The 27,798-nt window shown below is 40.3% G+C and overlaps 1 protein-coding gene across 19 annotated transcripts in view; it reads right to left on the reverse strand.

The window, feature by feature from the left end:
- Window positions 1–8,226: 8,226 nt before the first annotated feature.
- The window catches only part of C2CD5 (C2 calcium dependent domain containing 5), a 58,943-nt gene continuing 39,371 nt past the window's right edge, over window positions 8,227–27,798 (reverse strand). For 10 of the 19 annotated variants that reach the window (XM_010404250.3, XM_010404243.3, XM_010404246.3 and 7 more), the window contains 15 exons: window positions 26,454–26,645; window positions 25,562–25,748; window positions 24,410–24,574; window positions 23,945–24,085; window positions 21,559–21,622; window positions 19,685–19,746; window positions 19,128–19,226; window positions 18,621–18,710; window positions 18,303–18,390; window positions 17,159–17,245; window positions 15,436–15,486; window positions 14,326–14,427; window positions 13,319–13,509; window positions 10,389–10,535; window positions 8,227–9,707 (listed from right to left, as the gene is read on the reverse strand). In XM_010404250.3, the coding sequence (XP_010402552.1) occupies window positions 9,576–9,707; window positions 10,389–10,535; window positions 13,319–13,509; window positions 14,326–14,427; window positions 15,436–15,486; window positions 17,159–17,245; window positions 18,303–18,390; window positions 18,621–18,710; window positions 19,128–19,226; window positions 19,685–19,746; window positions 21,559–21,622; window positions 23,945–24,085; window positions 24,410–24,574; window positions 25,562–25,748; window positions 26,454–26,645 (1,798 nt within the window). In that variant the 3' untranslated portion in view covers window positions 8,227–9,575. Of the gene's footprint in view, window positions 9,708–10,388; window positions 10,536–13,318; window positions 13,510–13,966; window positions 14,058–14,325; window positions 14,428–14,619; window positions 14,674–15,435; window positions 15,487–17,158; window positions 17,246–18,302; window positions 18,391–18,620; window positions 18,711–19,127; window positions 19,227–19,684; window positions 19,747–21,558; window positions 21,623–23,944; window positions 24,086–24,409; window positions 24,575–25,561; window positions 25,749–26,453; window positions 26,646–27,798 lie in introns of those variants that run through there. The other 9 variants (XM_039570434.1, XM_010404241.3, XM_039570435.1 and 6 more) reach the window with 4 other exon arrangements.

Raw genomic sequence — 27,798 nt, forward strand, 5'->3', positions numbered from 1 at the left:
AGTTCCCAGATAAAGAGAGGCAATGGGTCAGAGAACACCTGCATGAGACTGGATTAGAGATCTCCCTCCAGAAGATCCAGCGGACTGCACCATGGAAGTACCTGGGCTGGCTCATATCAGACTCGCAAATTAGGCCCCAAAAGATCGAGCTACACACAGAAATCTCCACACTCCATGATACGCAACGGCTGCTAGGAGATCTATAATGGGTCCATGGAGTCGCGGGAATCACGAACGCCGACCTCGCCCCATTCCTACCATGGCTGCACGGGACGAACGCTACCGAACATCGAGAATGCTCCCCGGACCAAGCAGCAGCTCTCGCCAAGGTCGCAGATAAGCTGCGGCACACATGGGTATCACGCAGAGAAGAAGGAGTCCCACTCGCCATCCTCATCACCCTGATCAGTGCAGCAGGTTCACATGCCATCATCCATCAATGGCAAAAGAAAAAGGGGGAGGACATCCGGATTCTCGAATGGATCTTCCCACCGACTCAGCCATGCTTCAGACTGCAGTCCAGGGTAGAGATGGTGGTGCTTTTAATCCAAAAGAGTCACGACTGAGTGGTGGAGTTGGACGGCAGGGAGGCAGAGGACATCCAGTATACCAGTCCAGACAGTGGACTTGCAGTGGATGCAGAGGCACTGCAAGAAGCTCTGCTCGGATTCACCAGTGTGGTCCATAACAAGCGCCCACAGGGAAGGCTGGCGCAGTTGCTGGGGCGCTATGAGTGGCTGGACCGCCCGCTGAATGTAGATCGGCCAGTACTAGGGTGCACAGTGTTCACGGATGCGGGGAGGAAGATGAAGCAGGCCACCTGTGTGTGGAAAGACAATGACCACTGGAAGACTCATATCATAGCGGGAGAACCAGCTGACAGCTTGCAAACACTCGAACTGCGCGCCGTGATATGGGCCTTACAACAGTGGTCGAAGGAACCGGTGAATGTAGTCAGTGATTCCCTATATGTCATTGGAGTAGCCTAAGGGATCTATGATGCAGAAATCTGGCGTACCAACAACGAACATCTGGGCAGACTGCTTATTACATTGCGGCACACCCTGCAACAACGGACACACCCCTACTGTATCCTGCACGTTCGAAGCCACCAGTGGAACATTGGGCTGGGAGAGGGCAATGCCCGTGCAGATGAGGCGGTGACCTGTGCCCCCATAGTGCATCTCCTGCCTGCGAACACTTTTGAGCAAGCCAGATGTAGCCATGATTTGTTCCACCAAAATGCAAAATCCCTGCAGAGACAGTTTAAGATCCCGCTGACAGAAGCGAAAGGCATAGTGCGGGCTTGTCCCCGCTGTAGCCATCACGGCCTGGGGTTGGGTGTGGGAGTTAACCCCAAGGGTCTGAAAGCCCTCGAACTTTGGCAAATGGACGTCACGCACTGTAGTGGTTTGGTCCAAAATACTCATTACTGTTTATCTGCTGTGAGATAAGAATTAGGAGAAATGCAAAACAGGCACCAAACTTGAAAGAATATAAAGAAGTTTATTAACAGACCTAAAAGAAGAAAAAAAAATATTATACCACCTTCAGAACTCTCCTCCTCCCCCCGCCTTCCTCCCTTCTCCCACTGACAATGTAAAAAGACAACCCTTAAGATGTTCAGTCTGTTTACCACTTCCATAAGAAGCTTGTTCAGTCCATTTAGAAAGAGAAGTCTCTTCTTGCTCATGCTATGAAAACATTATCACAACGAGACAGCCGCCCACTTCCAAATATTGTTCAGTCCATTTAGGAAGAGGAGTCTCTCTGCCTGCGTGTGAGTCCTTTCCCCCAACTTGCAGCTTTTCCCGCAACTGCTTTCGAGGGTCCACTCTTGAAGTTTTTTGGGGTACAATTTTAAGGTTGAGCCATTCAGAAACAAAAACAGAGGCCCTTCTCCTTCCCTGGGAGCAAAGGGTCTTCATCATCTTCATCTTTAGGACTATCTCTGGGAGCATCTCTAGGGACTGAGGTTTTCTCCTTTCCCGTTTGGAGCAAAAGTCCTCATCTGGTTCATCTCTCCCTGTCCAAACTTCTCATGAAATTACAGCTGCGTCAGCATCTGCCTATCTCAGTGCAGGTGCTTTTGCTTACGAGTTGAACACTCCACCCCCATATCTTCATGAAATTACAACAGGATACTCTGATATATCATAGCTTCACAACAGACTTTCAGCTTTAAGCATCTCCTGTTTCTCTTCCCTCAGGTTTTCAGCTCTTCACAGCACTAAAAGGGTTAATCTCACCTCAGCCTTGCAGCTTTGCAGCTGGAATGTTGAATTTTTCTTATCGAAGTGGAGAGGGGGAGAGCCGAGCCGCTCCGGGTGCCCACGGCAAGGCAGTGGGGGGGTTCCACGGCTGGAACAGGTCCATGGCTTCAGGATGGCCGTGGCCCGGCCCGGCCTGGCCTGAGCAGGGCCTGGCCGGGCCCACTGGCCCCCGCACGGGGCCCGCAGCCACCTGTCCCAGCGCCGGAAACGAGAGAGAGCTTGGAGGGGGAGTTTGCCTATTCTTAAATGTGGATCACAGAGGTGGTCATAACTTTAAGTGGCTTAGAGAATTGTCCATATTCAAACTGGCCAGCTGATAGGTTCTATCAGTTCCCAGAGGAAACTGTAAGCACCCCTTAGCAAGGACATCCCTTCCGGGACTATGCTTGCTAACCTATGACACGCACATCCCTGAGTTCAGACGACAGCGCTATGTCCATGTAACAATTGACACCTTTTCACACTTCCTGTGGGCTACCGCTCAGACAGGAGAGAAGGCATTGCATGTGGAGCGGCATCTGCTCTCTTGCTTCACAGTAATGGGGGTACCCAAAAAGATCAAAACAGACAATGGGCCAGCATACACCAGCGGTCGCCTAGCCAGATTTATGCAGCAGTGGGGGGTAGAACATATCGCGGGGATTCCACACTCCTCCACCGGTCAGGCAGTGGTAGAGAGAGCCCATCGTACACTAAAAGAATATCTGGACCGACAGAAAGGGGGAGAGATGGAACCAAGTAAGCGGCTAAGCAAAGTGCTGTTTACATTGAACTTCCTCTCTCTGGCCTGGGCTAGGGAGGAGCCTCCAGTGGCAATCCATTATCAGACAGTTTGTAGGGGAATCGAGCAGGCCCTTCCAGGAATAAGTGTTTTGTACCGTAACCCTCCAGCGGGGTTGTGGGAAGGTCCCAGCCCAGTGCTATTTAATGGCCGAGGTGGGTGCCCAGCAGGTGGTGCCATGCTACAGGACCCCAAAGTGAGAAGGCTCAGTCAGCATCGGCTCCTGAGGAAAGCGATGCCACTACTACAACAGCTGGAACTCTGGGATCCCCGTCCCGAGAAGCCTTGGGAGAGGCTGCAGACACGGCTGAGTGAGGGGGATGAGAACTTGCCAGGTCCACCACTCTCCGTAGCGGGGGAAATAGCGAACCCTGGTGTTCCCACCTGGCGGTGGGAACAGCCGCCCTGGGTGGTTGCTAGTGACTTGTGGTGGTTGTCGGGGAACCCTCAGCGAAGGCAGAACCAAGAAGGGGAGTTGCGTAAATTCTTGCGTATAGCACCAGACACAGAGGTAGAGCGGGGAATTGTTTTGACTGTCTTGAGACAAGGGCATTGGCGGACATCTTCGATCGGCTGTCCGCCCATTTAGATCAAGTGAAGGCAGTACAGAGTGTGGCAGTGTTAGGGCGAGAGTACACAGGTTCGTGTCCCGCGGCAGCATGTGGTGGTCCCTGAGTGCTGGAAAGCGACAAAGCAGCGCTGGACCCACAAACATTCTGAGAGGTTTGCTTCTCGTAAGCATCCTAACCGGGTCCCGCGCAATGTTGACAGCCATCCAAAAGAGACAAAACATGTGGGTCACCCTAGCTGAATTAACAGGGCAAGATTCCATGTGTCTGAGCCTGGCCACGCCAGGGGACCCTTTTCGCACCTGTTTAATTGGGGTCCCATATTTTAACCCGCAAGACTTCCGAGGGATGCTAGACAATAGCTCCCTGATAGGGAACGCCACAAACAATGGCAAGTGTTCAGGGCTGATCGGACTCAAGCCTGCGCAGCAGCATGCCTGCTGGCAAGGTGCATTCTTGAAAAGCATCAATGTCACCATGGGGACACCAGAAGAGTTAGATCTACTGGGTTCCACAAACCAAACTGGGGATGGTTACATGACATTCGAGCCTCCCACTACCAGTCAATTAAATGTTAATAAGCACCTTTGGGCCACTGTTGACCCTCTTGCAGACTGGTTTCTGAGAAACTACAAGTCCGAAGCAATTTACCACCGAATCAACCTCACAGGTCAAGCCCTGAAACGCCTCCTCAGTGGTAAGTTCTTAATATGTGGGGTCCGCCCACATGGGGGACCGTGCTACTTAGGAAAATTCACTCTGTTCCATCCAAGCCTGCATCAAGTCTTAAATATCACCCACCGCACTAAAACTAGGGTGTCGCGTTCAATCCGAGCTCAACTGTAAAAGGAATGAAGAGCCTGTCTTTTGGAGTTGTGGCATAATTTGGCTAGCATCTGTTTTTACCTGGTGCTTCAGCAGCTAGGGCTCACGCAATATTACATAACCTTGCTTGCTGGGTGAGGGATGAGCTAAACATAACTTTGCAGATGCTTGACGAGCTAAGCATAGATGTTACTAGTATTAGGCATACAGTATTACAAAATTGAGCAGCCATTGATTTTCTACTATTAGCCCATGGCCATGGCTGTGAAGATTTCCAGGGCATGTGCTGCATGAATCTCTCTGACCACTCTGTCTCAATTCACAAGCACCTCTCTGACCTCCAGAGGGGCCTGCACAACCTTTGGGAGACAGACAAACCCTATTGGAGATTGGCTTAAGGGTCTGGGTATCACCGGATGGCTGCGTACCTTGGTAGTAGAAGGCTGCCAATTGCTATTTGTAGTTATAATAGGCTTAATAATACTTGGGTGTATTTTTTCTTGCCTTAAAGGAGGGCTGCAAAAGATCATTGACCAGGCCTGGGTCGCCCAAAAAGAAAATGGGGGATGTGTAGAGGGATTCCTTGTGGAACAGGGGCATATGATACCCCAGGACAGTCTGGCCAACCCAGGGTTACTGTGGAAAAACCCCCGAACTGGCCTCAGGCTGCAGGCAGGCCTGGAAGACACCTGGCAGCAGGCAGCCTTGAAAATCCTTGGAAAAGTTATACACTGGCCAGTTCCCCCACTGCTTAGAGGCTGTCTTGTGGGAATAGGGCATGAATCTTTGCAAAATAGATATAAGTTAGTGTAAGTAAACAATAAAGCAGAGAACGATGCTCAAATCGTATCAGTGTTTGTGTCATTACTCTGGCTGGCTCCCCTGCACTTGGAAACCCACCCCCCTCCCCGCAAAACCTGAGAAGAAAGCCAGCTTGTGCACGGAAGAGAGCCTGGGGAAGACCCTGAGAGTCTTTCCTGCCACTGGAAACTTTGGGATCCTGCAGATGCCACAGCAGCATAGTTGTTCCTTGCAAAAAAAAAATTTGTTACTCAGATCAGTCATCAAAACTTCCATCCATCCTTATATGAACACCTAAAGGGAACTGAGAACTCTCCAAAAACCTCAAAGTCATTAATGTCTCACTCTTTGCAACTGTTTGTAATTCCCTGCATCTGTCCTGCTCCTCTTTTCATGTATCTGCCCCCCAGCAAGGCTTTAGGTGCAGGGCTGCCTTCCAGTCTGACAAAGTGAACCAGACCCTCAGGATTCATTTCCAAGGAAATTTTGATTCCAGCTGAACACCAAGAAAAACATTTGGTTCCACTTGGGGAAGAGGGGAACAATCAACCCCACACCATTCACTAGGGAAGATGCGCTCTCACTTTGCACCTTTGCAGACTCAAATGTTAACATGAAAAAAAAAAGCAAACTGAGGACTTTCCAACCAGCTCTTAAAACAAGCTTTTAGTTGAGAAAATGGTTATTCCAGAAGATTCATTCCTAAAGCACCACTCATTGGACTGCAACACGAAGCCAACAATTCCCTTCAAGTTTATTCCTGCCCACCTCCAAGCTTAGCAAGAACTACACAGCTCCTAAAATAGAGGTGGTTAGAGCAAGGTGTGGAAAGAACCACCAAGGAGCACCAGCATCATCTGCGGAGGCTCTTCCTTGTTCTCCAGATGCAACATACTTATGCTTTTCTTTATACAGGAAAGAAAAAAAAAGACAATCAATGAAACTCAAGTGTACACCTCTCTACAGGTTACATTTATTCAGCTGGGCCAATTAAGAAAAGTTAAATCCCAATTAGTAACAGTAAAAAACTGTCTGTCACTTCTGGAATAATAACTGGAGAAGAATTAAAATTTTTAGATAAGAAAGCTGCTCTATGTCTAAAGAAACACACTAGAGGAAGCTGTGACATTTAAACAGCTAGAAATGAAAAGATGGCATTAATGCTTCCATAGAAGCAACTTTTTTTTCCCTTTTCCCCAAAAGGAAAAATAATCTAAACCAGCTACTTAACTGTGCTACTTCAGATATTTCATGCTGAATACTTACACTGGAAACAACTTTTTTGTGCCAGATCCAAGACCTTTTGAAGTTATTTACATTCTGCCATTAGCTTCAATGGGGAACAAGATCTGCCTTGCAAACTAATCAAAATAGCTGCAACTGACAGGCAAATTAATTCATGGCAGCTTTGGTTGCAACAGCTACAGAATTCAGCAAGATGATTGACTGTGTTAGTGATGTAAGGGCCAAATTCAAACACTTCAAATATAAAGGATAATTAACTTCCAAAATACCAGAATTGCAGGATCATAGAATGGTTTGGGTTGGAAAGGACTTTAAAAGTTCATCTGGTGGAAGGAGAGGGGAGGTGTTGAGGAGGGGGTTCAGGGGTTGTTGGGTGCATGTTGGGAGTGGACACCTTCCACTAGACCAGATTGCTCCGAGACCCATCCAACCTGGCCTTGAACTCTTCCAGGGATGAGGCAGCCACAACTTCCCTGGGCAACCTGTGTCAGGCCTCATTACCCTCACAGAGAGGAATTTCTTCCTGATATCCTAAGTAAACTACTCTTGATGCGCACTAGCCTGTTGGTGTGGGGGGCCACCGCGTCCTTCCTGGAGAGCGTCCCGGTTGGGGCTGCTTCCACTAGTATCCCAGATACTCAGCTTCAGCACGACAACGCCAGGCTCTGCTCACAGAGGCCTCGTGCCAGCATGAACCCAGATGGGTAACAAGCCGCATCACCAGAGATAAAGAGGCGGGAGGGGCCTTTTGTGTAGATTCCAATGAGGTTTATTCCAAAACACACCCAGGAGGGTCCAGTAACAAAATGGCCCTGATAGAGGCGGGTTCAGGGATTTTATACTTGGGGGTTTGGGGGCAGGCAGAGCACCAGAAACCAACTGGGTGAGGGCTAGGGGGAGGAGAGAACCTGGAGTGACAGGGGAGCAACAAACCAGGGAAGGAGGGAGGTGGGAATAGGGACAGGGAACCAATGGGGTGCAGAAAAACTTCCAAAACATTATACATAATAACTAGGGGACATGCATATTCAACGGGATCTACACAGAACTAGGCGGAAGGTCAACTGACCACCCATAAAGCAATAATCTACATACCACAGTAAGGGACTGTGGGAACTCTCCATAACCTTGGGGGAGATTCTACACTTCAGTGCCAGTCCACCATGAGTCTAATGTTGCCCTGGCCCTTCTTGGCTCCCTGGTTACCTCAGCGTCTGCTGCTACCGCCACCACAACTCTCTGTGAGTTTGAAGCCATTTCCACTTGTCCTGTCTCTCCACCCCCTTGTAAATAGTCTCCATCTTTCTTGTAGGCTCTCTTCAGGCACTGGAAAGCCACCATGAGGTCACCCCAAAGCCTTCTCTTCTCCATGCTCAACAATCCCAATTCTCTCAGCCCTTCCTCACAGCAGAGGTGTTCCAGCCCTCTGATTATCTTGGTCCTCCTCTGGATTCACTCCAGCAGCTCCATGTCCTTCCTGTTTTGGGACCCCAGGGCTGGATGCAGGATTGCAGGTGAGGTCTCAGCAGAGCAGGGCAGAGGGGCAGAATCCCCCCCTCCCCTGCTGCCCACAGGGCTTTGGATGCAGCCCAGGATACAAATTTCAGCCCAGGATACAGATGAGGTTGTAACATTCTATACAAAAAATACTCCTCTGAGAGAATGGGGGTGGGATATCTTTAGTATATCCAGCTTACACATTTACCTAATACACATATAGTAAGACAGTGAATTTTAGAAAGAGATTTATTGTGGAAGAATGATTTTCATGCTCATTTACAATGAAATAATCAGTTTTAACAAATAATCGTGCCATTGCCTAATTTCAACACTAAACATAATATTTACATTCAAGTTTACATCTTTGTTCAAGTTCCATGTACAATATTGTCAGAATTAAGTAAGAATGCATCTTCAAATCAAAGTTCGCTTTTTTTTTTTTTTTTTTTTACAATAATCACCACCTTTCAGACATTTACTGGAAATGACAAATTTCCTGTCTTTGCAGTAGACAAAGACAGGAATTATTTCCCAGCTACAGCACTGGAAAAGAACAAAAACCACAAAAAACCCCAAACAAAACCCCGAACACAAAAGCAACCCGCAGGAACCACTGTCACATGCATACATCAATCTCCAGTTAGCCAGGCATTTAAACAGGAAGGAGGGTGCAGAATAACCTCTGCACAACTGATTTTTGGGGACTGTTTATGCCATCATTGAAACAGATCCTGCCTTAAGAAAATGAACCTCAGGACAATTCTTTCACAAAGTCCTAAATAACAAGAAGACCTGCTTTGTCAATACTGAAGTGAACATCTTGTAATAGCACCAGACACACCCTGGAACTTTTTGTTATATTCTATTGGTTTGTTGTTTTCTTTTTCCACCACAGGAATGCCCAGGTTCACAGCATTGTGGCCTGGCAGCTTTTAAAAGACAACTAAAAAAACAAATAACACTCCCCACCCCCCAAATACAAAAACAACAACAAAACAAGAAAAAATACTTCTAATGTGCAGAAATTCAAACTGTAACTTTTTAGTACTGCTTTTTCCTCTTCACACTCTAGGATGTAAGGGAATTTCTGAGTCCAGGCCCATGTTTTCTTGTCCTGCACACAAATCTCTCCCTTCTTCATCAAAGGTTTCCAACATAGACTTCTCAACCCTCCCACCCTGACCTGAGAATCAGCTCTGACAACACTCAAACTCAGAAATGGTTCTGAATGACAACTTAACATGGTCCCACTGAACAGCTCAAAAATGCAACACCATTTTTCCTTCCTTCCACAGTTCCATGTGATGCCTGCTATTCTAATCCATGTTCTCCTACCAGTGCTTCACTTGCTGCCTGGTTTCACAGAGGCCAGAAAGAGTAACAGAAGAACCAGAGCACACCTGCCAGTTCACCACTCTGACTTACGTTAAGTTATATGATAACAACAACAAAAAAGTGATTGTCTTGGATTTTGGCTATTAATGTCATGGAGAGATACTGACTTTGAAGATGCAAACCTAAACATTCCCACATTTTAAATAATCTTTATATTTAGCAGAGAGTACTTCACTTGTTCTGCCTTCATGTTGTGACATCTCCTGCAGAACTTGTGGGCTGAGGAGCAGTTGTAGAAGGCTGCACTGGCAGCATTTCTAGCTCGGATTCACGGACAAAGATGACGGCATCGCCACTGACATTTATCAAACACTGAGCCTGGAAAAGAAGCCAATACCCAGTTACCAAACAATAAACAATAACGTATTTTATGTTAACTTATATCTGCTAGATATAACTACACAGAAAAATCAACAGAGATTGGCAGAAGGACAAATTATTTGAATTTATCGGCGAGGCAACGTGTGCCACATTTTCTTTTCTATCTGCTCACTTGTGTGTTACCAAACATGCAGATGGATTGTTGTAAGACCACCACAGATGAAATATCTGGATATCTGTACTTGCTTTCATTACTGTTTTTAACAGATTTAATTTACTGAACATTCTGTTACTGTGTTTACAAATTAAGGTTTGTCCCTTTATGTACAAAATGGAGCATTTTACGTCAGCAGCTCCAGGTGTTTTTATGTGGAGTTAGGATGGAAATCCTACAGTGCAACATCAGAAATATCAAGTTCTGCACTACTGTGCAACTATTTCCTGCAATTTACTTCACTCTAGCAAGCTCAGTTCTTTTACCCATCTGGGTATTTATGAAGCATCCTCATAATTTTGTGTTATACAAGAAGACTCTTGGATTCTTAAAACATTATCGTGAGATATCAAGAAATGTTGTGCAGATATGGCTCTACAGCACTGCAAGTTTTTAAAGACATAAAATGTGTATTTGTATCATACAAACCACAACAGCACTTGTTATTTCACATCCTAATGTACCTGATTTTTGTTTGGGTTCTCCATGAAAACACACTGCTTCATTATGTATGACACAACTGCATTCCCTCCCAGAGCTGCAACATGAGCTCTCACCATGGCAAACACTTCAGCAATAAAAGCATGTAGGAAACCACTGACGCCACCCTCCTAGAATGGAAAAAATACACATTACATGTTATATTAAGTCTAGCTACAAGATGCTGAGTGCTTCTCTTCCATATTTATCAGCTGAAAAATTTAGTGAATCCTAAATGGTGTGGAGAACTTAACAGCCATTCACTGTTTAACGGGTCACAAATCAGATGGAGAGAGACCATTTACAGGGGCCTGGAGTGACAGGACAAGGGGAATGGCTTCAAACTGACAGGTATAGATTGGATATTGGGAAGAAATTCTTCTCTATGAGGGTGGTGAGGCTCGGGCACAGGTTGCCCACCCAGAGAAGCTGTGGCTTCCCCTGGATCCCTGGAAGTTTCCAAGGCCAGGGACAGGGCTTGGAGCACCCTGGTCTACTGGAAGGTGTCCCTGCCCATGGCAGGGGGGTGGAACAAGAGAGTCTTTAAGGTCCCTTCCGATCCAAACCATTCTATGGTTCTATGAAATTCCTGGAAATTCCCAGTAAGGAGCGACCATTATCTTTGATCACTGCAACTTCATGTATATTAATGACTGTCATTAGTTCTCAACACTCACTAAAGAAATGATCCCTCAAAAAGTAAGCAAGGGACAGAGCAGAGACTTGAACTATTCAAACTATTTATTTTATTTTCCCCCTTGAAGCCCAAAGGAACTTCTAGCCATCTCATTTCATTATTTTTTTGACTTGATGGTGCTTGTGGGGCATTTTTACTTCTTTGGTGTGAAACTGAAGAATTTAAATTAATGTGAAAGGAGAAGGAAAACAACCAAATATGGATTTTCCTAAAAATCCTTATGAAAGAATGTGAGCAAGTACATTGTGGGGAAAAACCTATTGCACACGAACCAGGCAATCAACCAAAGAAATAAAAATCCCCAGAAAATGCTGAGAAAAGAAACTGATCAGAACAGAACTCACAGTTGGTTCAAAATACATATAAAATTTAAAAATTCAAGTGAAAGGCAAGACCAGTAGTCTTCTCACATGTTTCTGTGTGTGTGTGTGCCACTAGAAGAAACAGAAGAGGCAGGTAGAAGAAGAGATTGAACTGAGCTGAATTTCTAAGGGCTGTGTTCATTCCTAAAAGTATAATGTACCCTGAACAGACTCATAAAGGCATTAAAAAAACATATCTTGGATGAAAATTTACAAACAAAAAGGACAGGTATAATTTGTCAAACCCAGCATAAAGCAGGAATGAAGTCAACTGCAGCAAGAAATCAAAATTCAATACAAATTCATAATTCTCATGGAATTTTGATTTTGTCCAAGTCTTTTAAAGGTACAACAACTGATGGGGAAAAAATATGCATTATAAACCTAATACAACATTGGATGACAACAGGTAACAAAACCCACCTGTAAACAGCAAAGCCTAACAACTGTGGATTAATCTGACTTGAAATTATCATTAATTTTTGATTCAGGTATATATTTCAGCACTACCACAAGCAAAACATAAAGCAATACAAACACAAATGCTGATAATTACTTTCTTGTAGGACCTGAACCACATTGCTGGAGTTGGATATAATGACTGCTCTGTTCTGACTCCATTATAACTCAAGGCAATCCTGCAGTAAGAGTAGTTTGTGACTCAGCCTATGTAGCTGAAATAATTTAAATTAGCTCCCCTGGGTGCTGGAAAGAGCGCAGTAACAGCATCCCAGGGACTCTGCAACATTCCAGCTTCATGAAGGAAAGCTGAATCAAACACTTGAATGACCTATCCTTGTTGGGATCTGTTATGACAGATACAAAAGCTTATCAGCTATTGAATTTGTACATACAGAATCTGCACTTAGTACAGAAATGTCCTGTAACCATTTCCCTGCTCTGACATCCTTTTGAAGACACGGTCCTTTTCACACATGGATTTCTCAAGTTAAAAGGGAAAGTTAAAAGTAACTTGCAAGATGCAAACAAAATGTTTGATCCAAGTTTCTCTAGAGAGCTCACAGCCCATTTTCAGGAAGCCTGATCATTTTTATTAACATCTGCTCTGTCATTTTAGCAATGTGTAATTAGGAAAAAACAGCACTCTTCAGCACTGACAAACCAGGCAAGAGGTACACTCTATTTGTGTGGCCAAAAGCAAAGATGCAGCTCCTTCCTGAAAGGACAGGAAAATTATAAGGAACATAGCTTGCATTTTGGCATGCTCAGAGGATTATTTGTTTTCCAGATGCAGACTGGACATCATGGTTTGAACATCACCTCTAAGCTGGTTGTGTGGTCATGGACTCCACAGTGTAATTTTTGATGCTCGTCACACACAGTTTTGTTACAGAGAATGCACAGAATGTAATGTTTAAAATTAGCATAACATTATCTATGATATGGGCAACGTTATATTAACCAAAGAATTTTAAAATCCAAATACACTGTGAAAATTCATCACTGAGCTTGCTAAATGAGAGAAGAACGGATGATTTATTTTTTTCTTTAGCATTTAATTTGGGTTCAAATGATCCCAACTTCTACCATTGTTGGTCAAAGACCCATTTTTTCCATGTAGTTCTGTTTAAGAACTCACTGGTTTCGTGTTCTATCCAATTCAACAGCAATGGCAATTGTTAAGTAACCCCTTCCTAACAGTGCCAAACACAAAACAGCTTTGTGTGCTCCACGACAAGAGCAATACAATGGAACTTGCTCCGCACTCAGCACCTTCCCACAAGTGACACAAATTCTTCCCTGGCTGTGCCACACCTCAACTAATACCTCTGATTCTTACAATTAACAAAAAATTATTCCCTGACATAAAATAAATCCTTGCCACACAGCTCACCTCACGCAAAGAAGTGGTTTCTCGTATAAAAAACATATTGATTATCCCAAGATATTTGGTTATTTTTGCCCCAGGGAGAAAGGAAAGAGGTGTCATCTTAACAACTGAGACAGTGGAATTGGTGCATGATGGGACAGAACGGTGCCGTAAGTATCCCTCAGCCAATGGACTTGCTTTTTCAAGGGAAGTAGCTGAAAAATGGGAAAAAAACAGGAGAAAATAACTATCAAGATCCATCATTGTTCCTCAAAACACAAAAACTCTTCTTATTGGTTTTCCAAATAGCTTGGTGACAACATTCAGCTGCCTGTGATGCTCAGCCATATATGTGAGAAAGGAAATCATCATGCAAAGCATGCAAAAGGAGACAAGAAGCTGAAATGGCATTTATTTGGAAGAGTGGCATTCCTGCAAAAGGAAAACATTGAGGCGAGCAGCTGCACATACAACAATCAGTTATAATGTGAAGGTAAAGAAAAAAGTGCCAACATTTTGAAACTTATTCTGCTGGAGGAACAAATTATAGGAAGTGTGAAAGTTGTTGTGTTTCTCCAGTGCAGCATTTTCCATTAAAACAGGTATTAATCTCTGCTAATTTAAGCAAGATAGTCAGACCTGTGGCCAAAGAACTACTAAAAACCAACTCACCACTTGCTAATTTAGTGACCATTGACTTGACTGTCCCCTTGGTGATTGCTTCCTGTTTCTCACCCCCAATTTTCCAAGATCATACATACACCTACATCCATGCAGTGGATGTTATACAATTAGTAGGCGTACACATGTATGGAGAACTAATTACAGCAAGACTTTATTTTGCTTTTTATGCTACTGGTTGATCAACCCTGTGTGAGCTTACAGAACAATGTCGGCAGTTTTCACACTCAGTAATTCATTCTACATGTGACCTGCAATGCTACTGCTGGGCAGGGCACTCCACTAAGTCACCACTGGGAAATCAGAGATATGTCTCAGATTATCAGAATGTGGTAGAAACAGCCGCCTACTTGTCTTAATTGATCCGCGCCTTATGGTCTGAGCTTTCAGTTTAATGAGCTCTATCCAGCTGTTGCATCTGTCTGCAAAGGAACTGTAATCAACTGACGTTGCTGGAAACACAGACAGAAAAACAAAAGAAAAAAAAACAGAAAAAAAATATATGGATGATGTCTCTTGCTCATCTCAATGCTCCTTTTTGAGGAAGCAATGATTAGTGTCTGAGAGAGAACAACCATCCTTTTGCAGGTCTGTTTAAAAGGAAAAGTTACAGGATAGGTTTGGATTTGTCCAAACCAAAGTACCAATTTCTGGTGATGTCCCAGCTCTGAACCAACTGCCTGAGTGGGACTTCAGCACTGAAAAAACATGCAAATACAGTCATTAAGGACTTATGCTAGATTAGTTTTTTTAATCTCAATTTAGGTTTTAAGTTATGGCTTTTTAAACTTTATTTAAGCCTTTTTAAATTTTCATTGCTTTTTTTTTTCCTTACAAAGAGCTGCTGATCAAGATTTAAACTTCCCAACTGTCTTTATCAATAACTAACCTACAGACTGAAAAAAAAAAGCTTTGGTGATGAGGATAAGAGTCACAAGCTGAAACAACACCTCTGTTTTAAACACAAATTAATTTTCTTTACACAACAGTCTTCCTTGCCCCAACATCCTCCCTCCAACACTCCTCCCATTATCATTACAATAAGAAATAAGAGTTGTTTCTGCTATGACTTTTGGTATTAGTTGTAGGGGTGTTTGCATATCTTTAAAAAAAAGGGGGGGGGTTGCAAACACTGTTTCTTCATTACCCTGAAGAAACGGGAGGAACACATGCTAACTTCAAATTAACACAGGCAAAACAGCTCTCTTTCTGGGGTCTAATTTTCTGTCAGATAAAGCTATATCAATGTATCTGACAGAGAGGCTGTTATTATTAACAAATCTAACTTTTATTATTAAAAATCATATCGAAATATTAGGATATAATTAAGCCACACCGGAGCATGCATTCTCAGTTAAGTAGTAAACACTTCCTGGATTAAGACACATCCAAAAAGGGTATACCAACATCCCAAGAATGCTCATTCTGTTCTGGCAGATGGTTAAATTAAGGAAACTCACCTCTCTGAGCAGCAGGAATACCTGTGTGGGAACTTGCACCCTCCAGGACTTCTAATAAAACAAAATTTATTCCGGTGAGATAATCTATTAAGCAGAGTCAGATAGTACAGGACAACATCTTCCAAGAAAGATGGGAGTGACTATTTACAAGGGCCTGGAGTGACAGTAAAGGAGGAATGGCTTCAAACTGACAGAGAGAAGGTTTAGATTGGATATTAGGAAAGAATTCTTCCCTGTGAGTATGGTGAGGCCCTGACACAGGTTGCCCAGGGAAGTTGTGGCTGCCCCATCCCTGGAAGTGTTCAAGGCCAGGTTGGATGGGGCTCAGAGCGAGCTGGGATAGTGGAAGGTTTCCCTGCCCAGGGCAAGGGGTTGGAATGAGATGATCTTTAAGGTCCCTTCCAACTCAAACTACTCCACGATTCTACAACCCTTATAAAAGATTTTAGAGTCAAGTATGAAAAAAACCCACCCTCTATATAGTGTACTGTGTACTTTGATAACAGAGTTAGTATAAATAATTCACTTTACTAGATCTACCTTGCAATTTTAATATTTTATTTTTTAAATAACTGTGTAAGATTGTAAACAAATATTTAAAAATATTTTTAAAACAACAATCCTACAGAAAAGTAAAAATATATTAACCTGCTAAGTAAATGTAACTACAATGAAGTTATGAGGAAATGACAGATGGAATAATTTTCTGGCTGAAAGACTCTGTCTACAGCACAACATCAGGAAAAACGATACATGGGAACAGGCTGCCCTCCACTGGTCAGTGCCCAGCACACAGGGAGAACAGTCCAGTAATGGGGTAGAGAGACACCAGCAGAAATTTCTGGGTATCTTCTCTTTTTTAAAATAAAAAATGTAGCCAATTAAAAGTTAAGCATTAAAAAAACTAAAAAACAGTAAGGATCTTTTTGCTGAAATTAATCTGGCCACTGAAAATACAAGTAAGTGTGGTAGGCACCCTTCTTTACACAACTGATGTTAACAGGCAAAAAAGGGAGCTCAAACATTTACAGTAATTCCCAGATATTTAATTTCCTCTCAGTAACCATTTTGGTAGATAATCCAACAAGGGAGAAGGAATTAAAGACAGCTGATTTCAATGAACTGAATTTTTAATGTAATCATAGAAGAACTGTGACAACCATTCTTGAAATGCAGCTCTATCTCAGGTAAAATAAAGCAGCTGTTTAAAAGCTACAATATGCTGCACTGTACAGATTATTTACTATACAAGTTTAGGCTCCTTTCACTTAAAGGAAATTTGCATGCAACCAGTAATTGGTAGATAAAGTATTTCCCAGCATGAAAACAATGAGATTAATTATGTGAGGCTGAGAAATCATGGAGGTATTTTATATGGGCCATTTACAGTATGAGACAAGCCTAATTATTAGGTAATTTGTAATTATGTCAAATGACACCCAACACCCAGTGGTTTGGAGCATCTTCCAATATTCTAAATGCAAAGACAGAACTACAGGACAGGAATTTCTACAGGAAATATAGACAGAATGATCAACCAAGCCATCATCTGTGACTCTCAAAAAATTTGATGTCATGAGTAAATATACCCCATTATGTTTAGGCAGCAAAGCACATTTAAAGCCTGTGAAAATACACGTATTTTAAAGCCTCTGCAACCATGAAAGAGCAGAACTCAAAATCAGTAAAAAACAACAGTTTAACGTTCTTCCCCTTAACTGACCTTTAGCTGGAGAGAATGGTTGAGAAGAAAGGGGATCAGAGCAAAGCTCCAAGGGAAATTGTAGCTGTTCTTCATTGTCTGTAGATGCTTCAATAAAGAAAACATGGTCAATTGATAATTAACCTGCAAAATAAGATCTGCCAGTAATTACAAGCAGAGTCAATTTAGTCAGGTCTGACTTGAACAGGTATTTTCAGCATGTGCATAAAGTGATACAGTTCTGCAGAAAGAGGTGTGTGACAACACATCCAGCTGCAACATTGAACAGAACTTGTGTTCCACTGAAAAGGATTTGGAGTTTTTAGGAAAAAATGAAGTCCATTCATGCATTTTAAATTTGATTCTGCAGTTGGATCTAAGTCAGCTGCCATAATAAAAATTAACACTTATTTCACATGAAAGAAAACACTTTACTGTTATTATTGAAGAAGTCAGCTACAACTGATGTTTTAGAAACATATGGCTCTGTTCTACTACCTAATTCCATTCTGAAGAATTGAGTATCCTCAGAGTTGTGTCTGAATTCCCACATCCAGACTGCACACATACATTTCTAGCATAAGATGTTACTTCATTAGCAAGGTCACATATGCAGATCACAGTAGTCTCTTCCATTCCCTCCATGTGCTTCACTGAGCTCCAAAACCATTACTCACCTGCTTAAGGATTTTAGGGAGGTTGGTTTTTTTTTTTAAGTATTAAGAATAATTTATTTTCTGCCTTCTTGAAGTATGGACAAAATTTTTACTTATAAGAACAAGTATTCTCTGATGATTTACACCACATGTTCCAAAATACAACAGAAATGTCATTATCTGTTACACTAACCTTTTAGAGAAAAATAATTGAAGTAGTATCACAGATAGAATAAGAAAGTACTACAAATTTATCGATTATGGAAAATAAATAGCTAATACTTGATAAGTAAGTCATCCTGCTGGAGGTCAAGTACATTAACTCTGAAAAACCTCTGTGTTGAAAGAATCTCCCTGCAAAAATATATATATTTGGACTTGATGATCCTTGTGGGTCCCTTTCAACTCAGAATATTCTGTGGTCTTTGATCTGTGTATGTAGCTGAAATTAAAATCCAGACTCATTCGGCATTGGGGATAAAAAAGAAAAGATGCCTCACAATATTTACCTCTTTGCTGTGATTTTTCTGTAGGTGCCTTATTGGCTTGTAGTGCTTGGTTTTTGTCGTATGTAATGGCAACAGCTGTGACTGCAATCTGCAAATCAGAAATATTTGGCATATTAGGTAAGTTGATCTCTTGTGCAGTCTGAAAAATGATTTTGCAAACAAGCAGTTCTTTGCATAGACACATAATAAGGAAAAAAACCAGCTAAGAATTCACCAGACATAGCAGTAAATCAAATCCCAGCCCAGTTTACCCTGAGCAGCAAATGTTAACTAGGGCCATGCCTATGTGCTGGAAGTTAAAAGCAGCAATTCACTTACCTGAACTAATTCATCCTCTGGTAGAGCAACTGTAAAGTTTACATGGCAAAGACAGCAGGGAATCATAGACCGGAGTTTAAAATACAAACTCTGTTGAAGACAGGATATTATTTTGTGTTACTCAGAAAAAAAGAAAGTGTGGTTTATTTCAGAGAAATTAAGGATCAAAACTCTTTTCATAGTAGAAGTCATCTAATGATATTAATTTTTTCTTGAAGAAGAATTACATGTGTGAAAAGTCAGGACAGGATGTAATCTGCTGTGGAGCCGTCTTTCTATTTCTAGAGTACACTGCCAGTCAAAGGACTCCTGCAGATTCCAAAAGCTTTGGAAATCCCTAATATACTGAAAAAGGCTGAACCTATCTTTATAGCAACTCACAAACTAATTACATACACTTTGCAGTCTATTTTCAAAATGATGAGGCACATGTTATTTCCAGTATAGCTGAATTTTACTTGGTTTCCATTTGAACACTTAAAGAAGTATTTGAAATAAGTTTCTTACCTTCAACAGATTCTCACAGAGATCATTGAAGTTCTTATTGAGTGTTTGATTTGTTGGGTTAATGTTGCTTAATCTGGACACTCTTACTGCTGTGAACATCTGAATTAGAAACAAACATGTTTATTTTTTTGCCAACATATGCCAATATATTTTATCCAGTGTCTTAAACGCAAATTCATAAAGAAGGAAAATAATGTAAAATATGTTAACATATATGTTAACTAAGTAACAAAATATATTAGCTAAGCAACACAGTCAATAATCTGTTTCCTTTAAGGGGCTTCAAACCTAGCCAAGCCTTTTAAAAAGCCAAAATCTTTAAGTTCATATTTACTGTAATTACTTTCATATTTCTGTATTAGGTTCTTTGTTACATAACAGCATTAAAAAAACCAACAAAGAAACAGGTTCTCATACCCTATTGTTCTTACCAAAATACTACTTTTATTTCTGTCACAAGGGTATCTTTTGAATTTATCTTTCCAAATACACATTTAAATTACTACAGCATATTTCAATACAATTTAGCAAAAAGTTTCAATTTTGAATAACCTTACTTGAATTTCTGGTGTCCAGTTATTTATACCAGGCATAATTTCTGTGTTGCAACTGTAAAAACCTGTGAAGAAAATATTTGGGGAAAAAATCTTGTTTATCTACTACAATACAAAAATACTTGTAAAGGAAACATATGTGACAAGGTTTTGCAAATATTTTCCCTAATGTGGTTTTGAATATTGGATAATACACTAGAAATGAGATCAACATCCAAAAAACAAATGTAGAATTCTTGTAGGAAGGGCCAATATCCAAAATTCACAACTGCTCCACCTAGTTCTATTAGATAAACTATTCACAAATGAGGAATTTTTTTTAAAAGGTGTGATATGAAAAGCTAAAAAGCCAACCTTTAACAGAGAGCACAGAAAAGGCTGTAAAGGAACTACCGTAGTGACTGAATGCAAATTAAAACCAGAAATATAATGACTAAATGGCAGAGTAAAATAAGTTATTAACAGCAAATCAGCAATTCTGAAAGCCTGAAGATAGTTAAATAAGCAGAAAAGAGGCCAACCTGGTAGGGCCTATATAAAAGCAAAAAATAAGCTAGAAAAGAAATTGTGTAGCAGCTTGCAGAGGGTATAAATATTAGTAGATTGCCTTTCAGAGCATCAAAAGCAGAAATTCTGTTGAAGAATCAAGTAAGATTTAGAAAGGATATGCAGAAATAATGAGAGCAGAAAACATGCTTTTTCTTTTTACAGCAGTGTAGTAGAGCTTCCCACAATAGCAGAAAACCAGTCCCTTGTTTATTTGTCTTGAACAAATGTCTGAAGGAGATACTGAACAAAAAGGCCAATGAAAAACAAAGATTCCTATAAACCACAGAATAGGCAAAAGGTCAAACAGCTAATTGGCACTGAACTCTTAACTTACTCCACTACCAGAGAAAAACATTCTTTAATCTTCAAGTAATAAGGTGCTGAAGTGACTGGTCCTACTAATTTCCCTAGTACAGGTATCTCTATTACTGATCCATAGCAACTATTCCAGAGAAAGAAGTTCATGGGCAGACGGAAAAACAAGACTGCGGAGCAGCTGATACCAGTTTCCTAAGGAGCAGTCACTGCTCACAAGCTCGCAACAAGCACACAGACAAAAGGCTGATACCATCTACATTGGACATCAGGAAGCATTTGGAAAGATCCTTCACCAAGGTCTCTTTTAGCAAACTAAGAATGAAGCATCATCAAAGGAAATGTAAATATAAGACTAGAAAAAGAGGAACAAAAATGCTTCATTTTCACAGCGAAGACATCTATAATTTTGGATTTTATGCTTCAAACACATAACTTATATGCAGAAGAGGATAAAACAAGATGAATGCTGATGGCCTTAATTTAGGGCAATAAAATCAACTGCAGCAGGACTGGATAATCAGTGAGGAATAAAAGATTTGGTGATAGTAATAGATAACTACAAGGACAGTTCTGTGCTCAACACGACTCAAAATTATTAATACTGATACCAGTTATTAGGAAGGAAACTAAGACTTGCTCAAACGAAACACAGGGAAATTCACAATGACAAGAGGGAGGACAAGGACAAATCAAATGTCCAGAGCATTTTCTATATAATGGACAACCTCATTTGCCTCTTATCCAGATCCAGGAGTTCTGCTGGGGAAAGTATGACATATCTATACAATGATAAATAGTATAAAGACAACTGATACTAGGCAATAATTAGTTCTCTATTCTACTTTTATTAACCTGGAACCTACAAACTTGTAATTCAGTCTAAAAATCTTCAGAAACAGTAATATTGTCAGTTCTCTTGGAACTTTTTAAATAGTTTTTAATGAAACTAGTCATATTCTGTCATTTTGCAGCCTACAGCATAAATTAGAAAAATATGGTTGTAACTATACCAGAAGGTGGTGGAACATCTGTCAGTAAAGAATGTACATCTTCCATTGCATCGGTATCATCAATCTGGAAGAGGGAGTAATTGAGAAAATCATGTTGCTATGCCAGTAAGACATTTCAGAAAGAAACAAAATAACCTCTATTCTACCCAACCTTTAAACACTCTTATTTTAGATCAGACTGAGTGCCCTGCTACATTCTGTAAATATTTCTGGCATGTCTTTACATTCATCCTGTCTTACTGACCGGCAAGAGATCCAAATTTACCTCTACCTTCCAACATTTTCTTATCAAGTGTTTTAGAAATGGTTTGTAATTTAACTCCAGTATTGAAGGGTTCTCTGTCAAGTAATGTGTCTCCTTTTTGCTCTCCATGCAAAAGGGGTGTCTTTTTTTTCCTTCAAAAAACAACCCAAAAACTAAACGACACCAACCCAGATATCTTTGCCTCTCATAACTGCCTTCCCAGCCTCTTTCAGCATGTCCTCATCACAATGAAAATTTTACTGCTTTTTCTTACATAGCTCCAGTGAACTATGATTTTACTCTTGAAAGCTTAGTCAGGAGTTTAACTAAATCTTCTGGAATATTGTTTCTGATATCCAATTAATCATCAGTCAAATATCCAATTTCTCAAAAAAGACAGCAGTAAGTGATTCCACATGTGCGGGTTCTCAACCCCCACATGTCCTCCCTGGATGGGGGTGAAAGTCCTTGCCAGGAGTAAGAGACGAATGGGACTTTTGGATCTTCTCAGTCTTCAGATTGTTTATTATATCTTATCAGCAATTTACATGCTGCTGACATAGAATGAAGCAGAGCAAGTACCAAAAGACAAAATGCAGGAAACTCAAGGCCCTTTTGAAGATAAATCACCCAATTGTCACTAAGGACGTACATTATTTTTACTTTTCTACCCATGCCTAATGAACTATCCATTCACATAGCCCTGTACTGTGGCATTTCCTAACCAATCATTCTGTACTACCAACACTGCAAAAAATGGTGTAGTTGAAGAAGGAAGAGACCTGAAAAACCACAGGGATCCTCCATCTTGCCTTCATCTACTTACCATATTAATAAACCTAAAATTTGAAATTTTTCACCCTGTAACAAACTATATATTATACTATCCTCTAACTCACACCCTTATAGATTCTAGTTCACCCCAAAGCCTTGGCAGCTCTCTCCATGGACAAAGGTTAAAAACAGTGTTTCCCTGGGGGGATGGATCCCTCAGGACAGGCAAAGAAATATTCCCTGCACTTTGGGTTCCAACACCACAATATAAAGCCCTTTTTTTCTATAAATGCCTTACAAAATCCTCTATTTTTTACGTAGGTATTCAACCCTTTTTGCAAAAGCACCAACCAGTCTTAATTTATTATCCCAACCTCTCCCAGCCCATTATTTTTTCGCACTCCTTTCATACCTCTGTTTTCAAACAAACTGCTGTTACAGCTCCTTCATTCTCCCTATCTACAACCTTTCTTCCAGATTATTTTCTATGAAGATGGTGATTTGTGAAGATTAACAAAGTCTTAAATGTACCTTAGGCTGCAATTACAGGCTGTATTTTAAAGTGGTTTTCAATCAGCGATAGGTATTTGTACTACAGGATGATCAAAACTCCAGCCCTTCTTTAATACTTGCTGGAGTATTAAAGGCTTCAAAATGGACAATGTTCAGTCACATCTTTGAATTTTAGTGAATAGAGAGGTAAAAGAAATCTATGTTCTTTATTTATCTATAGGTGTTGATCTTTATAGTTGCAGCTGTAGAAAGAACTGGAAGGTACTGTCAGAAGTTGTGAATTCCTAAATTGTGAAAAGCAATAGCTGAAATTAAGAAGATCTTCTTTTACGTGCTCTCTTGGCACATGCAGTTTTTTGAATGCTTTGAATACAACCCATTCTGGAAACTAATAATTCTGAATGTTCAACTACAACAGTAAGAGCTTTGAAACAGGAAGAAAATACAATCTTTTTCTTTGCTAAACATAAGATGTGGCAACACAGAACCTCAGTGTTTATAAAAATAGATCTTAACTTTTTGATTAGTCTGATCTGCTGCTTGAAGCAGGCAGAAGGACATTTCTTAATAGCTCTTAATTATTATTCTAGAGATTGCTACATGTTCATGAACAGCATGGCAATTGTTTTTCAGATATTGTCTGTAGACATAATAGAGCTGTGCTTTAAGCAAACAGAGTAAGAAAGAGAGACAAAGCAAAATCTAATACTTCACTTCTTCTATTGATACAAAAGGGAAAAACTCATACACAATTTAGGAACTGTTATTGGAGATGAGTAAGAAAACTTTTTTTTTTTTTAATATATATTTCAGGAGAAGAAAAGTATGAACATGAGTAGTGAAAATGTTTATCACCTCCAAGACAAAAGCATCCTTCTTCCCATGTGAAAGGTCAAGCTCTGTAACTTCATCAGAGCTTTCTGACTGAGATCTCAATAGCCTGGAACGTTGTCTTGGCTCTGGAATGGGAGACCCAATGATTTCTTCAGGTAGTTCCTAAAAACAATGTAAGAATTAACAAATATTCTGCACGATTTAAAAATAATTTCAACTCTACACAACTTATTAACAATTCTAAGGATCAGGTCATTCTGAAAATTATTCTACTGAGAAATATATCTAAATAAGACCAAACTGATTTGACTATGTGGCTAAAGAGATCTGAAAATTCCATCAGCTTTCCAAAATACAGTGAAAAAAATCTGTATCTCTATTGGTAAATAAACTTATGTTCTGAATGACTCAGGAAGAAAACGTGGATATACAGTGTATATATTTAATTCAAAATATTTTATTTTTAAGAATAAAAGATTTACTTACTGGAGGATTAATCTCATAAAGTTCCTTGTTTTTTGCTATTGTATCATTTATTTTCTTTTGCATATGGGATATGTGCTGCTCATAGGTGCCATCATTTGGAGTCTTCCCAGCAATCTGAATACCCCCAGGTGTTGGCAAAGCTGCTAAATACACACCTGTTGCAGACTTTTTAAAAGTCACACAGAAAAAGACAATTATATAAGCATGAATTCCTAATACTTTCATATAAAGCCTTCCATAATGCTTATTCTAAAACAGCATTGTAACATGCAAATTACAGCACCATCTCTTGCAAATAAATAAATGGATCTCTCTCTTCTGTTCACTTATGAAAAAACTTCACTATTCTTTAAAAATACTCCCTCCTCCTCATTTTTCATTGTGGGACTCTTAATCTTGCCTAAAAATTCCAAACAAACTAAAAATTAAAGCCTCTGCCCCAGTATGTTTTGCATAAGCAAATAGTTTTTTACAATTTTTGAAGACTTAAAACTTGGCCAAACCATTTACAGCATCACTGAGGTTGTGACAACCTGATTTCTATTTACGGGAAACAGATCATGAAAGACAAAAGATGCCAGCCAGAATTACCCAAGCACCCTCTGATGCAGGAAGATGCAGTGTTCTAACCTGGCATGACAGAATGGGGTTAGAAAAGGTTGTTAATGAACATTTCTTGACTTTCTCTAAGACACTTCAAATCTATCATTTATTTCTTCAGTTCGATCAAAGAAGAGGCAACAGACCTTGCTGTTTCCCTTGTTGGCAAATAACCAAAAGATGTACTGAGACTTAATTGACCTGATTTGTCATGGAACTGCAATTCAATTTGAGAAACAGGGATCTCTTTGACAGGACGTTTAAAGAATACCATCATTCTTCTACAATTTGTGCCATTAAACTGTTTAAAGCTTCTTTTCCTCTCATCCCTTTTCTAATAATCTTGTCTTCTACCATTTTCAAGAGATTTGAATCGCCTTCTGCTGATTATGAAAGACAAGTCTGTCCTGATTTTACAATAATTAAGGCACCTTGCTCTTAAAATGACGTTTCAGTATGTCTGGTTACTCCAAATCTCACAACATCTGCATGTCCTTCCTGAAAAAATACTGTAAGAAAGCAAAAGAATCCCAGGATTCCAACTGTACTTACTGCCAAGCCCATCAACATATTTTCCCCCACAGTGATCTGAATTCTCAGCCCAAAGAGGGCATTCATTCCTCTCAGCTTGAGTTTGTTCATCAGTTGTGTATGCACTTCATACTCCATGAATGGCAAGAGGTTGCTGATAGAAGTTGCATTTGCTTCAGCCTGAGCTTTCTTCTTCAGACGGCACAACCTGGCAACACAGACCAGCACAGACAGAGCTTTAATGGATTTCTGAAGATTGAAAGGGATCACAGGATATTTTGATTTTTTTTCCCTCATTGTATAACCTGATACAGCTTCTTTTCAATTCTTCTAGATTGCTGCAACAGTAAAATAAAATGCCAGTTCTTTACAAGAACTCCTTGAGACAATGTCATCTGAAAACTTCTATTTTCAGCATTTCTTCTAGAAAGACCCCCAATACAAACATCTATTTCTCTTGCTTGCTGCAAACCTCAAGCACTTCAGGTACAAGCACAGAAAATTACTACCGTAATTTCTAGTGGCAGAACTTTTAAAATTCCTATTAATACTGTTATTCAAGACACACATTGGAAGGAAGAAAAAAAAACCCAAAACCAAACCAAACCCAAGTGCCCTCACAGCTAAAGCATTAACCATACTTATCTGAAAAGAATAAAAGAAAAAGCATAGCAATCCCATCTCTGACTATATGTTAGTCATCTTCCACTCTCTGGGTTTAGTCCTACAAGCTGAAATTCAAACCCCAGACCAGTGCAACGATACTTTCAGAGAGAAATTTTATTCAATAACACATAGCAATTGTATGTTTTATAAGATTTGATGACACACTGGATTTTAGCAACAGGAATTCTTTCAATCCTTTGAGATCTTTGAGAACTTTACTAGACTTAGGAAATATTTTGACAGATACCTGGCTTGAATAAGACATCCCTTCCCAATAACTATTGCCTCTACAGGAAGGTCAATTGTGGTGAAAAGGACATCAGGAACTTTTTGCTTCCTGCAGTTGTAACAGTAAGTGAGGTGAGCAGGGAATGGCATGTTCAATTCATCATATGGGATATGGCAAAATCCACAACCTGGTGGTGAAGCTTCTTCCATCCTAAAAATACATTATGGAGAACATACTTAAAACATCTGCATCTTGTTAACAATGATCAGTAAGTGCACGTCTTAAACACCTACAGATACCTACTTAAATCATACACCACAGATAAACTCTGCTCCATTATACCAATGTGACAACTTTTGCAATATATGAATTAGAAGAAGAAAAGGTTGCACGCTACTTGCTAAAATACTATCAATAAAACTTGCATTAAAACTTCTTATGCAGGGATTGAGAAAAAGGACATTCACAGACCAACGGTTTATATAAACCTGTAACATTACTGAACTGACTTTAAGCACTGTGACTTCTAAATATAATCCAAAGAATTCACTGTACCAAACACACCAAAAAGTCTCTTCTACATTCATTGTGTCCAAAACCCTATAAAAACTTAATGAGCAGAATACAAACAACAAACCAATCACCCTACTGAGAAGCAGCACAATATATATTAACATTGTGAAAAGAACAGCAAGATTATTTCCTAAGATAAGGTATCAGGTAAAACTTGTTATTTGCTTAAAACACTTAAGTCTCTCTCCCCCATGAGCAATACCCAGGAATGACCACAGGGAAAGAGCAGGTCAACTGCATCACTGCAAATTGATTCTGTTCACATAAACAATTCTTCTCAGTGATTTTGAAGAGGTGCTTAAGCAAATCTGACAGATTTGGAACATTAGTTATCATAAGACTATGGCAAATATATTTTGTGTTGAGCATGAACTTTGTCTGTTTACCTGTTTTACTTCCCTCTGGCATTTCTAATCTATGCCAAGACTCTTAGAAGCACCAAAATACTGTTTTTATATTTTTTTATAAAAGTGCTATTTTCTTTATGTTATGAACATAATTTTTCTTTCTCTCCATCATATAGTGACTACAAAAACAAGTATTTTAGTTCTGGCTACAGTTTTTAATACTCTATCTACACTAAAAGACAAGGGTCTTCTGTTAACAAAGTAAAAGAATAACAAATAATATACGTTGACTGGTTTATTATGGAAAAAGCAATGCAAGTGCTAAAGTGTAATAAATAGCCTTGCTGACAACTAGAATAATCCCTTGAAATATTTGATTACTATCCTGATGAATACATAATAAATTACCAATATGCATTAACTAATCTTTTTTTCCCCAAAAA

This window comes from Corvus cornix, chromosome 1A (genome assembly GCF_000738735.6).
Source record: "Corvus cornix cornix isolate S_Up_H32 chromosome 1A, ASM73873v5, whole genome shotgun sequence".
Lineage (NCBI taxonomy): Eukaryota > Metazoa > Chordata > Aves > Passeriformes > Corvidae > Corvus > Corvus cornix.